The sequence below is a fragment of the Phocoena sinus genome, chromosome 12 (assembly GCF_008692025.1).
Source record: "Phocoena sinus isolate mPhoSin1 chromosome 12, mPhoSin1.pri, whole genome shotgun sequence".
Taxonomy (NCBI): Eukaryota; Metazoa; Chordata; class Mammalia; order Artiodactyla; family Phocoenidae; genus Phocoena; species Phocoena sinus.
In genome coordinates this window covers 75,626,998-75,643,210 of record NC_045774.1, presented here as the reverse complement: position 1 = coordinate 75,643,210, position 16,213 = coordinate 75,626,998, and the positions used below count along the sequence as shown (strand labels likewise).

The following is a 16,213-nucleotide window of genomic DNA, read 5'->3' as shown; positions in this document are numbered from 1 at the left end:
ATGATTTGTTGTCTATTCAGGTATTCCACAGATGCAGGGTACATCAAGTTGATTGTGGAGCTTTAATCCGCTGCTCCTGAGGCTGCTGGGAGTGATTTCCCTTTCTCTTCATTGTTCGCACAGCTCCCGGGGTTCAGCTTTGGATTTGGCCCCGCCTTTAAGTGTAGGTCACCTGAGGGCATCTGTTCCCCACTCAGACAGAACGGGGCTAAAGGAGCCGCTGATTCGGGGGCTCTGGCTCAGTCAGTCCGGGGGGAGGGAGGGGCACGGCGTGCAGGGCGGGCCTGCGGCAGCAGAGGCTGGCATGACGTTGCACCAGCCTGAGGCGCGCCGTGCGTTCTCCCGGGGAAGTTGTCCCTGGATCACGGGACCCTGGCAGTGGCGGGCTGCACAGGCTCCCGGGAGGGGAGGTGTGGACAGTGACCTGTGCTCGCACACAGGCTTCTTGGCGGCGGCAGCAGCAGCCTTAGCGTCTCGTGCCCATCTCTGGGGTCCGCGCTTTTAGCCGCGGCTCGCGCCCGTCTCTGGAGCTCCTTTCAGCAGCGTTCTTAATCCCCTCTCCTCGCGCACCAGGAAACAAAGAGGGAAGAAAAAGTCTCTTGCCTCTTTGGCAGGTCCAGACTTTTCCCTGGACTCCCTCCCGGCTAGCCGTGGTGCACTAACTCCCTTCAGGCTGTGTTCACGCCGCCAACCCCAGTCCTCTCCCTGCGCTCTGACCGAAGCCTGAGCCTCAGCTCCCAGCCCCGCCCGCCCCGGCGGGTGAGCAGACAAGCCTCTCGGGCTGGTGAGTGCTGGTCGGCACCGATCCTCTGTGCAGCAATCTCTCTGCTTTTCCCTCCGCACCGCTGTTGCTGTGCTCTCCGCCGCGGCCCCGAAGCTTGCCCCCTCCGCCACCCGCAGTCTCCGCCCTCGAAGGGGCTTCCTAGCGTGTGGAAACCTTTCCTCCTTTACGGCTCCCTCCCACTGGTGCAGGTACGGTCCCTATTCTTTTGTCTCTGTTTATTCTTTTTTCTTTTGCCCTACCCAGGTACGTGGGGAGTTTCTTGCCTTTTGGGAGGTCTGAGGTCTTCTGCCAGCGTTCAGTAGGTGTTCTGTAGGAGTTGTTCCACGTGTAGTTGTATTTCTGGTGTATCTGTGGGGAGGAAGACGATATCCACGTCTTACTCTTCCGCCATCTTGAAGCTCTCCTTGGCGAGTAATTTTAAAGTGATTTCTAGAAGAAACTGCATTAAGTTTTCTTGTTCATATATTCTTATCTCTAACATCAGTGTTAAAAGTAATTGTTAGCATAGAAGTGAAAATTACCCAAAAGTATGACCATAGTTAGTACCTTCAAAGTTGAAAGGAGTATTCAGTAAAATAACCATTGTAACATAGAGATTAATTTATGGTTAAATACAGGAAATGGTAATAGGAATAAGAATGTTCCTGAAGCGAACATTTATAGTCTTAATGACTGAACCATTGAATTATTTTAAACTGTAAACCTGTTTTCTTCCTAAGGACTGAAAAAACATCTATAGCAATGAACTTAATGTGTCCTCCGTCTGCTCCTGTAATTTGGCAGGTAGACACAGGCTGCTTTCCACAGTTTACAAGTGGGAGCCTGGGGCACAGAAGTAATATGATGTCAGAGATCAGCAAATTAGATGCAGAGACGGGGCTGGGACTGGGCTCTTCCGTGGGTGAATTTGCCCACCCTGCCCCATTAGACTGTAAATTCTGGCCAATGAGCAAGGCTTCCTCAGGTGTGGAATCTGCTCTTGGTAATAAAGCAGCGTGAAGTAATTTAGAAATACACTTTCTTTTTAAAAAGAACATTTATGCTTTATCACAGCATCATGTATAATGAAACATGATAAAGCCCTACTGAGCTTGACATCTATGAGGAAACGAGCATTACTTTGGATTAGTGCCAGGGCAGAGAAATGACCCTATTATCTCTGTAACGGTAGTACTGTGCCTCACAGGGAAACTTAAATCATCAAGAGTGAGTTGTTATTCTCTAGCTGATTCTTTCTACACCAGTTACTAGTATATTAAATCAGAAGGCATTGGAAAGTTCTTTCAAGGGGCTTGGGAATATAATTCAAAGGTTTCAGTATTCACCTTGACCTGAAACATCATATAGATCTGTGTTTACACATGTTTATAGATGTGTACACACAGATACATACACACACACACACAAATTTCACACCCCCATTTCTTTGTACACACCTCTTCTTTCTACATGAAAGACCTCCTTTATTTTCTCTTGTGTTAAGTACTTCTTCATCTCTAAGACCCCTACCAGTTGTTCCCTTGTTGGTGGTGAAGACATCTCGATCTTACAGTCAGGTTGTTGCTTCCCTCTGTCTTTCCTAGAACGGTTCGTCCTCACTGCTACATCATGTTTTTATTTGTTTGCTGATCATCTTTCCATCTTTTTAACTCCCAGTTGAGTGTGTGCTTCTTAAGGGCAGGAACTGCCTTTTTCATTTCATAGTCTAGCCTCTTGCATGATGTCTGCATATGCCGGGTACACAGTGACTATTAAATGAATAATATATATTATACATAGTACATATTATACATATATATTGATATTATAAATATATATAATTTATACACTCTGCTGTATTTTCAAAATGTGTTTCAGATGACTTGTAAGCAGTACAACAAATTAGAAGAGAATTGGAAGGAAAAAGAGGAAGAGAATGGGAAATAAAAGGGGCCAAGCATGAGCTAATTCATGCCATGAGTCTGTCAGTGTCTATGTAATATGAATATAAGTGCATTTGCAATTACAAAGGAAGCATATCTGTGGAACTTACAATATATATATTTAAAAATCTATCTTGTCTGATTTTTGAGCAAAAAATTACATCTTTTTTATTTTGGCCTTGGAAAGCTCTCTCTCTTTAAAGCCACACATTTTTTTCAACGTCTCTGATGCTGAAGAGTTTCTCTATGGGATGCTCATTAGTGCTAAGATTAGAATGTAATCAGCATGTGGTAAAATGGAGTGGCTCAGTGAGCCCCACTGCTGTGAAAACAGGAATCCATACTATGACTGCACAGAGGCCCTTCAGCTCCTGAAGTTTCATTATGTAACTCCTTTTACCTGCTCTCTTTCATAAAACATTATACATGATGTAGGAATGACTATTTGATAATAAGCTGCTCTTGGAATAAATATCTTTTAAGTTAACAAAACAAAAATGTACCTGGGAATTAGAGCTTGCTCCCTAGGTGGCCTGTTTGCCAAGTTTAAATAAATGCATATATTAAAATGCTGCTCTGAACATAGGGGTGCATGTATCTTTTCAAATTAGTCTTTTCATTTTCTTTGAATATAAACCCAGGAATGGAATTGCTGGATTCTGTTTTTAGTTTTTTGAGGAGCCTCTGTACTGTTTTCCATAGTGGCTACACTAATTTACGTTCCCACCAACACTGCACAAGGGTTCCCTTTTCTCCACACCCTCACCAGCATTTGTTATTTGTAGACTTTTATTTAAACTTTTTTTAACTGAATGAAAGTTATTTTAAATTCTGTAATGCTTTACACATTTCAGAAGTTTCACACACATGATTTCATATAATCCCATAATAACCCTTTTTCCCCTTCCCCCGTATTGCCCCTCTCCCCCCGATAACCACTAGTTTGTCCTCTATTGGTGAGTCTGCTTCTTTTTTTTTATCCGCTAGTTTATTGTATTTTTTAGATTCCACATATAAGTAATATCCTACAGTATTTGCCTTTCTCTGTCTGACTTATTTCACTTAGCACAATGCCCTCCAAGTCTATCCATGTTGCTACAAATGGCAAAATTTCATTATTTTTTATGGCTGAGTAGTATTCCATTGTGTATATATGTACCATAGTATTTTTTATCCATTCATCTGTTGATGAAGTCTTAAGTTATTTCCATATCTTGGCAATTATAAATAATTCTGCTATGAACATTGGGGTGCATGTATCTCTTCTGTCTTTTCAAATTAGTGTTTTTGTTTGTTTGGGTGTTTTTGGATATAGACCCAGGAGTGGAATTGCTGGGTCATACGGTAGTTCTATTTTTAGTCTTTTGCAAAACCTCCATACTGTTTTCCATAGTGGCTGTACCAGTTTACATTCCCACCAACAGTGTAGAAGGGTTCCCTTCTCTCCACATCCTTGCCAGTATTTGTTATTTGTGTTCTTTTTGACGATAGCTATTCTGACAGGTGTGTGGTGATATCTCATTGTGGTTTTGACTTGTATATCCCTGATGATTAGCAATGTTGGGCATCTTTTCATGTGCCTGTTGCCCATCTGTATATCTTCTTTGGAAACATGTCTATTCAGGTCTTCTGCCCATTTTTTAATCAGTTGGTTTTCTTTTGTTATTGAGTTGTATGAGCTGTTTATATATTTTGGATATTAACCCCTTATTGGTCATATTATTTGCAAATATTTTCTTCCATTTAGTAAATTTTCTTTTCATTTTGTCAGTGGTTTCCTCTGCTGTGCAAAAGCTTTTAATTTAATTAGGTCTCATCTGTTTATTTTTGCTTTTATTTCTTTTGCCTGAGGAGACAGATCCAAGAAAATATTCTGATTTATGTCAAAGAGTGTTTGGCCTATGTTCTCTTCTGGAAGCTTTATGTTTTCCAGTCTTACGTTTAGGTCGTTAATCCATAAAATGGTACTTTTATTTTCCTCCTCTCAGGATTAAATTTATGCAAAGCTACGGGGTGATTTTTTGGTTTCGTTTAAATATAAGACTCTTCTTGAATCTCGTTCTTGGCATGCTTTTTTTTTTTTTTTTTTTTTTTTGTGGAGGACTAGCTTTGTTGGCCATGTTGTCCCTTAATTAATTATTAAGGTAGTGACGTCTTCTTATTCTGGGTAATTTATTGAATACAATGAAGCAGTTACTCACTCACTGACAGTTTTTCAAAGGATGTGGGCCAAGATGCCAAGCCATTTCTTTTGGTGCGCCAGCCCTTAGAGCGATGTGTTCCAGGGGTTTGCTAATTACCAGCTGGCAACTGATTTATAACACAAGGCAGGAACGACAAGCCTCCTGAATGGTGGCCACTGACTCACAAGCAAGGCGGAGTGTGTACCGGCTTCAAGCCTTGTCTTTCAGTGTGCAGATCTTGCTGCTTGGAGAAAGACTTGCAAAGAGCATGCGTGCTACATTTGGCATGCTTGCTATCAGCGTTGTTCTTGACCATCACTTTGGTTTAGCAGCTGAGAACTGCTAAGTAAAATGTGTTATTCCAGTTGAATATGTCTGTCTTCCTATTTGTCAGTTCCTTTGTCCATCCATCCATATATCTATTGGTCCATCCATCCATCCATCTAATACTGGATTTCAGCCATCAGTGAACGGGCTGGAATTAACCTCTGAATGCACTGTTTAGAATTGAGGTTGGGAAACATTTTCTGTAAAGGGACAGATAGTAAATATTTTAGGTTTATAGGCTATGCTGTCTCTTACAACTACTCAGCTCTGCTGTTGAAGGGCAAGGACAGCCACAGATAATATGTAAATGAATGGATGAGGTTGTATGCCAATAAAACATTGTTTACAAAAGTTGACTTGCCCACTCCTGGTTTAGATAGTTGGAAGTATCTGACTCAACATAGTTTGTGTGCTGCACAAAAAAACTTAAAAAAAATGCTTTTAATGTTTTCTTGAGGTTAGACTGTACATTTTTGTTTTTGTTGTTGTTTCCACTGGACCACCAGGGAAGCCCCTTATATGTTTTCTAACAGCTATGTGTCAGGTTTCTTGGCTTAATTGTCATCCGTGTTTAGGTTTACCCACAAAAGTAGTTTTATAGGTTTTACCATTTTGTTACTTAATTAATTTTATTTTATTTAAACATATACATGACTTAAAGCTTATTCATCTCCCGCTGGCACTGGTTATAGAAAGGTCATTGGATTGGAAATACACAAAAATACAAGGAATAAAATTTTCTACCATATCACTGATAACAGCACCATTAAATGTGATAGTTTTTACTTACAAATATGGTTTAAAAAACTATACTTTTGATATGAAAACATGACCAAGATGTATTGCTAAGTGGAGAAAGGAGATTATAGAAGGGTTCTAAATAATGTGTGCAGCGTGATTATGTTTGTGGAAAGAAAACAAGATTTACATATGTCTATGTTTGAACTGCACAGGTCCATTATACCCCAGTTTTTTTCGATAGTAAATACTATGGTACTATAAGAACCTCTTTTATTAACGTCTTATGTTAGTATGGTACACTTGTTACAGTTAATGAACCAGTGTTGTTACATTATTATTGTCTAATGCCCAAGATTATTAAGATTTTCTTAGTTTTTTCCTGAAGTCCTTTTTCTGTTCCAAGATAGCTGATTTGATGGTAGTTTTTCATCTGTGTAGTAATGTCATATAATGAATGCTATTTCTTTTAAAAATAACTTATGGAATTTGGGGGAAGAATAAACACAATAAAGCTTTGCCACAATGAGGTTCTTATATTCTTTTATGCACAAATGTCACATGTGAAAAAATAATTAACCTTGCATTTTTTTCCTTGTTTTGTATTCAGTGGAGCAGGTTCCCATAGAACCATACAACATCCCACTGTCCCAGGCCGAAGTCATCCAAGAAGGGAGTGATGTCACTCTAGTTGCCTGGGGCACTCAGGTCAGTAACCGTTATAGCAACTGGTAATGTCCATCTTGTGTTTGGAAGCCCTCAGTTTTAATTCTGATTCTATGAAGCATAGAAAATGTCTTCCTTATATCTCGAATTTAAGTCTTGTTTGATGCTACATCTGTATCTGGTACTGATTTCTGACTGAAGTTGAGATGCCTTTTCAGTCGTATTAAAATTTCCATGCATATGGTGAAGCCATTAAAAATATGTAGAGAGTTTACAAAAACGTATTAAGGATACGTTCTTTTGAAGCACACATTACGTATCCTCACTACTTGTTGCTGCTTTTGACATACCACCTTCTTATTTTTTTTTTTTGCCATTGTTATTGTTTTACTGAATGGAAGATTCTTTACATTCTGTAGTGCTTTTACAGTTTACAAAACTTTCACACACATGATTTCATATAATCCCATTATAACCCCTCCTTTATTTATCCCCCATCCTTTTTTTTTTTTTTTTTTTTTTTTTTTTGTGGTACGCGGGCCTCTCACTGTTGTGGCCTCTCCCGTTGCGGAGCACAGGCTCCGGACGCGCAGGCTCAGCGGCCATGGCTCACGGGCCCAGCCGCTCCGCGGCATGTGGGATCTTCCTGGACCGGGGCACAAACCCGTGTCCCCTGCATCGGCAGGCGGACTCTCAACCACTGCGCCACCAGGGAAGCCCTCCCCCATCCTTTTATTGCCCCTCTTCCCTTCCCTTTCCCCACTGGTAACCACTAGTTTGTTCTCTGTATCTGTGAGTCTTCTTCCTTTTTGTTTTATTCACTGGTTTGTTGTATTTTTTAGATTCCACATATAAGTGATATCCTACAGTATTTGTCTTTTTCTTTCTGACTTATTTCACTTTGCATAATGCCCTCCAAGTCTATCCATTTTGCTGCACATGGCAAAGTTTCATTCTTTTTTATGGCTGAGTAGTATTCCATTGTGTGTGTGTGTGTGTGTGTGTGTGTGTGTGTGTGTATGTATACACCACATATTCTTTATCCATTCATCTGTTGATGGACACTTAGTTTGCTTCCATACCTTGGCACTTGTAAATAATGCTGCTATGAACGTTGGGGTGCATGTATCTTTTCCAGTTAGTGTTTTTGTTTCTGTTTTTGGACATATACTCAGGAGTGGAATTGCTGGGTCATGTGGTAGCTCTATTTTTAGTCTTTTACAAAACCTCCATATTGTTTTCCACAGTGGCTGCACCTATTTACACTCCCACCAACAGTGTAGGAGGATTCCTTTTCTCCACATCCTTGCCAACATTTGTTATTTGTGCTCTTTTTGGTGATAGCCATGCTGACAGGTGTGAGGTAGTATCTCACTGTGGTTTTGATTTGCATTTCCCCAATGATTAATGATGTTTTTCATCCCCTCTGCTGCCATCTCTCATGATTACTTTGCTGGCTACATGGACCCACCAGTGGTCTAGCCTCACTATTCCATACCTTTATCTTATCAATTGAACTGAAGATCTATTTCAGTTTTCCCCAGAGCTTATTATCATATCACTCTGCTTTCAGACTTTTAAGCTCAGGACTCTTTCTCTAGCCATAGACTTCTATCTCTCCTTCTTTTAAAGAAATGGTCAGTTTTTCTTTTTTCTGTGTAAAAGAAATACTTGCTTATTTTAGAAAATTTAACACCACATAATATAAAGAAGATAATGAAAATCATTTGCAATCCCACAACCTCCTACACTCTTCTCCATTTGATTTTTGGCTTGGAGATCTGTAGTCTTTGCAGTTTCTCACCTCCAGTGGGATAATCATACTGCCTGGAGAGTCACATCCGATGATGGTGCCCACGGTGGTTTTTGCAAAACTTTTCTGCTCTCCTTGAGTCCCTTTTAAAAAGCCCACTCTCAAATCAACTATATTCCAATAAAAATTTTTAAAGGAAGAAAAAAAAGGCTCAGCATGTGTCCCACTCTCAGCATGTGTCCTTGTCTTCCTTTTTAATAGGGAAGTTAGAGTGTATTAGACACTAATTCCCCCAGCTCGCTTTTCCTTCACACTTACCACTTCTGCTGCCAATCCTTGCCTCTAGCCCTTTTGTCTTCCAAGAAGTGTCTGTTATTCACAGTTACTTCTCCAAATCTGTTTCAGAATGTATTCCATTTCTTCTTCTCCAGGACTGTGATTCATTAGCTGGTCCCTCTCTCCTGCATCTACAGTTTCTCCTTTCCATGTCCCTCTTATTTAAAAAAGTGTGTCCTACCAAATGTAAAATAGATAGCTAGTGGGAAGCAGCTGCTTCACACAGGGAGATCAGCTCGGTGCTTTGTGACCAACCACCTAGAGGGCTGGGATAGGGAGGGTGGGAGGGAGACACCACAGGGAGGGGATATGGCAATGTATGTATACATATAGCTGATTCACTTTGTTATACAGCAGAAACTAACATAACATTGTAAAGCAATTATATTCCAATAAAGATGTTAAAAAAATAAAATAAAAAAGTGTGTCTCTCTTATCTATTTTAAAAATACCTTTTCTCGGGCTTCCCTGGTGGCGCAGTGGTTGAGAGTCCGCCTGCCGATGCAGGGGACACGGGTTCGTGCCCCGGTCTGGGAGGATCCCACATGCCGCGGAGCGGCTGGGCCCGTGAGCCATGGCCGCTGAGCCTGCGCGTCCGGAGCCTGTCCTCCGCAACGGGAGAGGCCACAACAGTGAGAGGCCCGCGTAACGCATAAAAAAAAAAAAAAAAAAAAAAAATACCTTTTCTCTATCCTACTTTCCCCTTAAATAAGTGTATCTCCCTCCTTTCTTTTATCACTAAACTTAAACAACTATTTCCTACTACCTGTATTTAATTCCTTCACTTCCTTATGTTATTATTATTATTTTTTTAACTCATGTACCTTATGAGTTCTGTTCCCAGTAGTTAAAACTATTTCTGCTAACATTGCTAACCTTCTAATTGCTAAATCCAGTCCTTACCTCATATTGTTATGGTATGTGACACTGGCTGGCTACTATCTCTATGAAACCTTTCTTTAGCTTCTGGATATATTGTCTTCTGATTTTCTTTCTGTTTCTTTTAACTGTTCTCCTTCTCCTTCTTCTTCTTCTCCTCCTTCTTCTTCCTCTTCTTCTTCTTCCTCTTCCTATTCCTCTTCTTCTCCTTTTCCTTCTCCTTCTTCTTCATCTTCTTCTTCCTCTTCCTCTTCTTCCTCCTCTTCTTCCTTTTATTCTTCTCCTTCTTCTTCCTCTTCCTCTTCTTCTTCTTCTTCTCCTTTTCCTTCCTCTTCCTCCTCTTCTTCTCCTTCTTCTTCCTCTTCCTCTTCCTCTTCTTCTTCTCCTCCTCCTCCTCCTTCTTCTTCCTCTTCCTCCTCCTCTTCTTCTTCTTCTCCTTCTCCTTCTTCTTCTCCTTCTTCTGCTTCTTCTTCTTCTCCTTCTTCTTCTTCCCCTTCCTCCTCTTCTTCTCCTCCCGCCTCACCCTACCCCTCCCTCCTACTCCTTCTCCTTCTCTCTCTTCCTCTTCCTCCTCCTTCTCTCCCTCTTCCTCTTTTTCTTCAGCTCCTCTTCCTCTACTTTCCTCTTAAATGTTGGTCATGTACAGGGTCCCAAGATTTTTGCCCTTTACTTCTCCTTCTGTATACTTTTTCTAGAAACTCAACCTACTCCTGTGACTTTATTAACCTTCTATGTGTTGATATCTTTGGAATCAGTATCTCTGGCAATGACTGCTCTCCTTTTCTCAAAGAACCTCTTTCCAGCTGGTTTCTAGACATCTATATTTGATTATTTGGTTGGAATATGGTGTTCAACATGTCTAAAAGAAATTCTTCTTGCAAATCAGTTCCTCTAACTTTAAACACCGTCTCTATTAAGGATGTCAGAATTCAACTAACTTTTTTTCTTTAGTCATCCTCTGCATATTTCCCTTTTTATTTCAGGTTCATGTGATCCGAGAGGTGGCTTCCATGGCTCACGAGAAGCTTGGAGTGTCTTGTGAGGTCATTGATCTGAGGACTATAATACCTTGGGATGTGGATACAGTTTGCAAGGTATGAATATAGTGTTGATAGTGTCACTTCCTCAAAATCTGGGGCCAAATTTGTTGGCTCTTTGCAAAGAATTGTTATAAGATTGTGAGCTTCATCAGGCTTTTCCACTGATATTAAAACTTTAAAATTTACACCCTGAAAGAAATGTATGAGCTTAATGCTCAAGGAAACAAATCACTTCAGGTTTTTTTTCCTCCCATAGTTCTCTGTTTAAAATATTACAACTCTCTGTCCTTCATGCAGCCAGCTCGTGTTGACTTGTGTGAATAATGCACCAGTGGAGATGAGAGTATATCAGGGATGTTGAAATCACCTGTGTTTTTAAACTTCTTATTGGTTATGGTTCAATAAGCTAGGTTGAATATAGCCAGCTAAATAATTAGGCTGAATTCTCATTTGTCCCTTCTCCAAAAGAGATGGAGATGGATTGTTTTTTTAAAAATACTGTGAATCACAGTTTCATGTTACGTTGGGGGATTCTGGCTGCTCTGATTTACAGTTTTCTATCTAAATCGTCTCTTGAACTTTGGCCTGTTTAGATTGGTCTTTTTCTTACTATTAATAGGATTCACATAGTCCCCTCTCAAGAATATAGTTTAGTTCTCATTTACTTGGCTATAGCTGATACCTTTCATATTAGTGTCTAGGTAAATTGAAGTGCATCTATTACCAAATTGGTACATAAGGAAAGTTAAGTTCTTTTTTGTGTATGTGATGGTCTTATCTACTAAAGTTTAGGTAACATTGCATGTACTTTTCCTTGATCTATTTTTACAGCAAATGAGCCATAAGACCTAGAGTATTGAACATTTATTATCTTCAAGAGCTTTGGCATTTTTGTAGCTTTTACAGGCTGTTTCTTAGGTTATTACATAAAAATAACCTGTAGTTTCTGCTGTGTAGCATAGGGTGTTTTAGGTAAAGATCCTCATAATTTAGAGGAAGATTTAAGATTTGTTATAGTAAACGTTCTGTAGACTTACTGGACACTGTCTAAACGCTTGAGATGGTTACAAATGGTTTCAACAATATTCTAAGTCCTTATGTTCGTAGTTTCCGTAATTAAGAGCAGTGTTTTAGGTTGAACTATTTATAACTGCATGAAATAACGCTTTTTGCAGGCATTTTCAAATCAAGTCAGACATTGCGTTTCCTTTCCAATAGCCAGATGTTCCAAATTATGGTTAAACTGGGACTGATAGCCTTTGCCCCAGAGCAGGTTTCTTGTCTGCACCATGTCTCCCCTACTTGGGGTTCGTATTCATAATGTGAATTGTGCTTTTGCGTGAGGATACGATGCTTTGTCATGGTGCAGTGGAGGGTACTGATGTATGGTCAGGACAAGTACTCGTATTTATATACATTATACATTCAAAAAAATTTGTAGCAGCTTATGGTAAAACACAAATATAATAATACTGCAGTTGGTAACCATGAAAGTAAAGCGAGGAGAAGTAGAGGAAGAAGGAAGTGGGAAATTACTTGTATTTATATCAGTTTGTTTCTATGGGCACCTGCCTGCCCTCACCCTTTATTAAATCTACTGGTAGCATCTTTATATGATCCTGGAATGTAGACCCTGTTCCTTAGGGCTCTGTATGACTGGTGAAGATGAAAGAGGAGACCAAAAGCCTCTCCTGAATGAGAAAGTGATGCAGCAAACCTCTGAGTTGTTCGCATCACTAGTTTAGTTTCCTGTTGGGGTGCTTTCATCATGTTATTTTTCTAGCTGATGACCCTCCGGTTATGTCAGTGAAAGCCAGTTTGTCATTTCTTGATTACTTTGGGTATATTTGTGCCTCTCTTCATTGTTGATCATGGTACATCTTTGGTTTTCTTTTCATGTATCAAAAGAGAACATTTTTGATACTTGGCATCTTCTAGGGCCCTATAGGCCAACACTGATATTAAAAATGGGATTTTTTGTTTGTTTGTTTAACTATGATTCAGCTTTTCTTTATCTTCTTGAATTCTATAGTATTCAAGATTTATGTTTATTATCTCTTTCAGTTAGTGCTGTGTTTTATTGGTTATTTTTGTCTTATGACAAAATTAGATCCCTCGGCTTTATTCATTACATGTTAAACTCAACACCAAAATGCATCTTTTGGAATACCTAATCATGAAAAGCCTATTAAAGGTAAAAATAGGGCTTCCCTGGTGGTGCAGTGGTTGAGAATCTGCCTGCTAATGCAGGGGACACGGGTTCGGGCCCTGGTCTGGGAGGATCCCACATGCCGCGGAGCAACTAGGCCCGTGAGCCACAACTACTGAGCCTGCGCGTCTGGAGCCTGTGCTCCGCAACAAGAGAGGCCGCGATAGTGAGAGGCCCGCGCAACGCAATGAAGAGTGGCCCCCGCTTGCCACAACTAGAGAAAGCCCTCGCACAGAAATGAAGACCCAACACAGCATAAATAAATAAATAAACTCCTACCCCCAACATCTTCTTAAAAAAAAAAAAGTTAAAAATAATTTATTTAACATATGTATTAGCATACTGTGCATAGTAAAAGGACTGTGGAATATAGTCGTACTTTTTCTTAAGCTTTGAAGCATTGTTTGAAAGTTATAAGCCTGAACAGTTGCTTGGGGACAGAGAGAGCAGCAGTGGTTTTTATTCCAATTATTTTTTTATTGAGGTATAGTTGATTTACAATATTATATTAGTTACAGGTATTCAACACAGTGATTCAAAATTTTATCGTTCATATACCATTTAAAGTTATAAAATATTGGCTATATTCCCTGTGCTGTACAATATATCCTTGTAGCTTATTTATTTTATACATAGTAGTTTGTACTTCTTAATCCTTCACCCCTATCTTGCCCTTCCCTCCTTCCCTCTCCCTGTTGGTAACCACTAGTTTGTTCTCTATATCTGTGAATCTGTTTCTTTTTTGTTATATTCACTAGTTTGTTGTATTTTCTAGATTCCACATGTAAGTGATACCATACAGTATTTGTCTTTCTCTATCTGATTTATTTCACTAAGCATAATACCATCCATGTCCATCCAAGCAGCAGGGTTTTTGATCATTGCTCAGGGGAGCTACAAAATTGGAGACCTACGGGCCTAAAACCCGTAGTCAGTTTATCTACTCAGTTCTGAACCCGATATTAAAGACCTAAGCTAGCTGGAAGCCACTGGAAAGTAGAACAGAAATTCTCGAGTTTTAAGGTGCTTAGGAGACAGAGAACTACCCTGGGGCCTGGGGGTGTGGGTGGGGGTGGAGTGGCTTAAGAACACCAGTGATGAGAGTGGAAAGGCCTGAAATGAGTGGTAAATTTACACTTACCTGCAGCTACTCTTTACTTGGGGACACCAGTGAGTCTCCACTAGAAGCTGAGAATCCAGGTGTATAGAACCCTGGTTTCATGGGGCTGGAAGCACAGAATTGGAAACTTGAAGGGTCTTAAACACACAGTTGGTCTCTCTCTCTCAAAATATCAATATTTGCCATATTCTAAAGCTGTGTATGATGGGAGCTAAGCAGAACATATCTGAAAAGCCAAGCCATCACTTGAGGCTGAAATGACAAAGCCCAATCATACTCTCAGTTGAGAGCTGTGGAGTCAGGTCTTTGATTAGAGGCAAATCAGAATAGATTACATGTTCCCAAACCCACATGCAGCCTCTACCGCTCTCAGTTCCTTATGGAATTAATGTAATTTACCTTCTGCTCTATCCGCCCAGCAGGGCAAGGAACCTCTTATCAATCAGCATTCAGTAAAAAAGTTACTAAGTATATAAAGAGACAGGACCATTTGACCAAAAACAAGAGAAAACAAACCAATGAAAGCAGAAACTCAGGTGATCCAGATATCGGAGTTAGCAGACAAGGACTTTAAGATTATTATGTTTAGGAACATAGAGAAAAAAGGGACAAAAGTGGTAAGAAGGTGGAGAATTATTCTAGAGAATTGGAGTGTGTGTGTGTGTGTGTGTGTGTGTGTGTGTGTGTGTGTGTGTGTGTATCAAACGTGGAAGCAAACTTTTTTTTACAATAAGAACTCAATGGCTGTTTTTAAAAACATATTAGCCTTAGTAGATGATATGATTAATGAACTAGAAGGCAAGTTAATATGTGCAAACTGAAGCACAGGGAAGAAAAAAATAGACTAAAACAGAAAAGAGCATGAAAAACATTTGGGATCTGGTCAAAGGAGCTGTCCTATATACGATTTGAATATAGAAGGAGGAGAAAGAATGAATTGGTCAGAAACAATATCTAAAAATATTTCTCATGAAAATTTCAGAACCAACTCTTATATTCAGAATGCTTTGTGGACCTCTGAGAAGGATATATTCAAAGAAAACCACACCTATGCACACAATGGAATGGCATCTTAAATTGCCGGAGATGCCAACCTAGAATTCTATACCTAGAGAAAACATCCTTTTAAAATTAAAGTGAAGTAAATACTTTAGGCAAATGGAAATTGAGAGAATTTACCACCAATGTATTTTCACTAAAAGAAATACTACAAGGGAATTCTTTAGGCAGAGGGGAGAATGATCCTAGGAGAAAGTCAGGATAGGCTTACGTGGAGTTAAAACATTCTGTTGTTCTAGGATTGTTAGTGTAAAGTTTGTATTAGATTATAATAAGTCAAGGATGCATGTTCTAATCTCTAGAGTGACAGCTGAAATAATAGTGAAAGTATATATCTAGCAAGTTAAAAAGGGAACTGTAGATTAATAGAAATATTTGGTTAGACCAAAAGAAAGAAAGAAAAGTATGTACAAAAAACAGGTGTGTCAGTAGAAAACAGATAGTGAGATGACAGATAAAAATCCAGGTATATATGTAATTAGATTGAATACAGCTTAATTAAATAATCCTAGTAAAAGCCTAAGATTGTCAGACTTCATTAAAAAAAATGATACTGACAAACATGCAGATTAAAAGAGACATACTTTAAATATAAGGACACGGAAAAGTTAGAAAGGGGTGGAAAAATAAAGTTGGTATAGTTATACTATCAGTAATTTCAAATACAGCTTTAAGGCAAGGAGCATTACTAGAAATAAAAGAGAAACATTTCGTAATGCTAAAGGGATTAGTCTATCATGAAGATGTCACAACCTTAAATCTGTATGTCCTTAATAGCATATCTTCAAAATGCATAAAGCAAAACAAGCAAAACACAAAACTTAAAGGAGATACACATATCCACAATCAGAGTGGGAGACTTTGACACCCCTCTTAAAGACTGATCAAGCAAGAAGACAACATCCGAAGAGTCAGTAAACTTGTGCTGACTGTACACCCAGCTATTCAAGAAATCATTCTTTTCATTTGAATATAGAACATTTGTCAAAATTGACCAGATGCTGGGACATAAATATAACCTTAACAAATTTCAGAGTTTGAAATCATTTAGAGTGTTCTCTGACAACAGTAGAATTCAGTTAGAAATTGAGGGAAAAAAAAAAAAAAAGACAACCAGAAAAGCCCCAATTTCCTACAAACCAAATAATTTGTGTTTAAATAACCATGGGTTGTAAAAGAAATTGCAACAGAAATTAG

General features: G+C 39.3%; 1 protein-coding gene across 5 annotated transcripts in view; it reads left to right on the top strand.

The window, feature by feature from the left end:
* Positions 1-16,213, top strand: part of BCKDHB (branched chain keto acid dehydrogenase E1 subunit beta) — a 295,144-nt gene that overhangs the window by 83,749 nt on the left and 195,182 nt on the right. For all 5 annotated transcript variants that reach the window (XR_004352541.1, XM_032651314.1, XM_032651313.1 and 2 more), the window contains exons 7-8: positions 6,565-6,662; positions 10,572-10,682. Coding sequence is in view for 4 of the 5 variants with exons in the window: in XM_032651314.1 (XP_032507205.1) it covers positions 6,565-6,662; positions 10,572-10,682 (209 nt within the window). In the remaining variant the exon portion in view is untranslated. The remainder of the gene's footprint in view (positions 1-6,564; positions 6,663-10,571; positions 10,683-16,213) is intronic.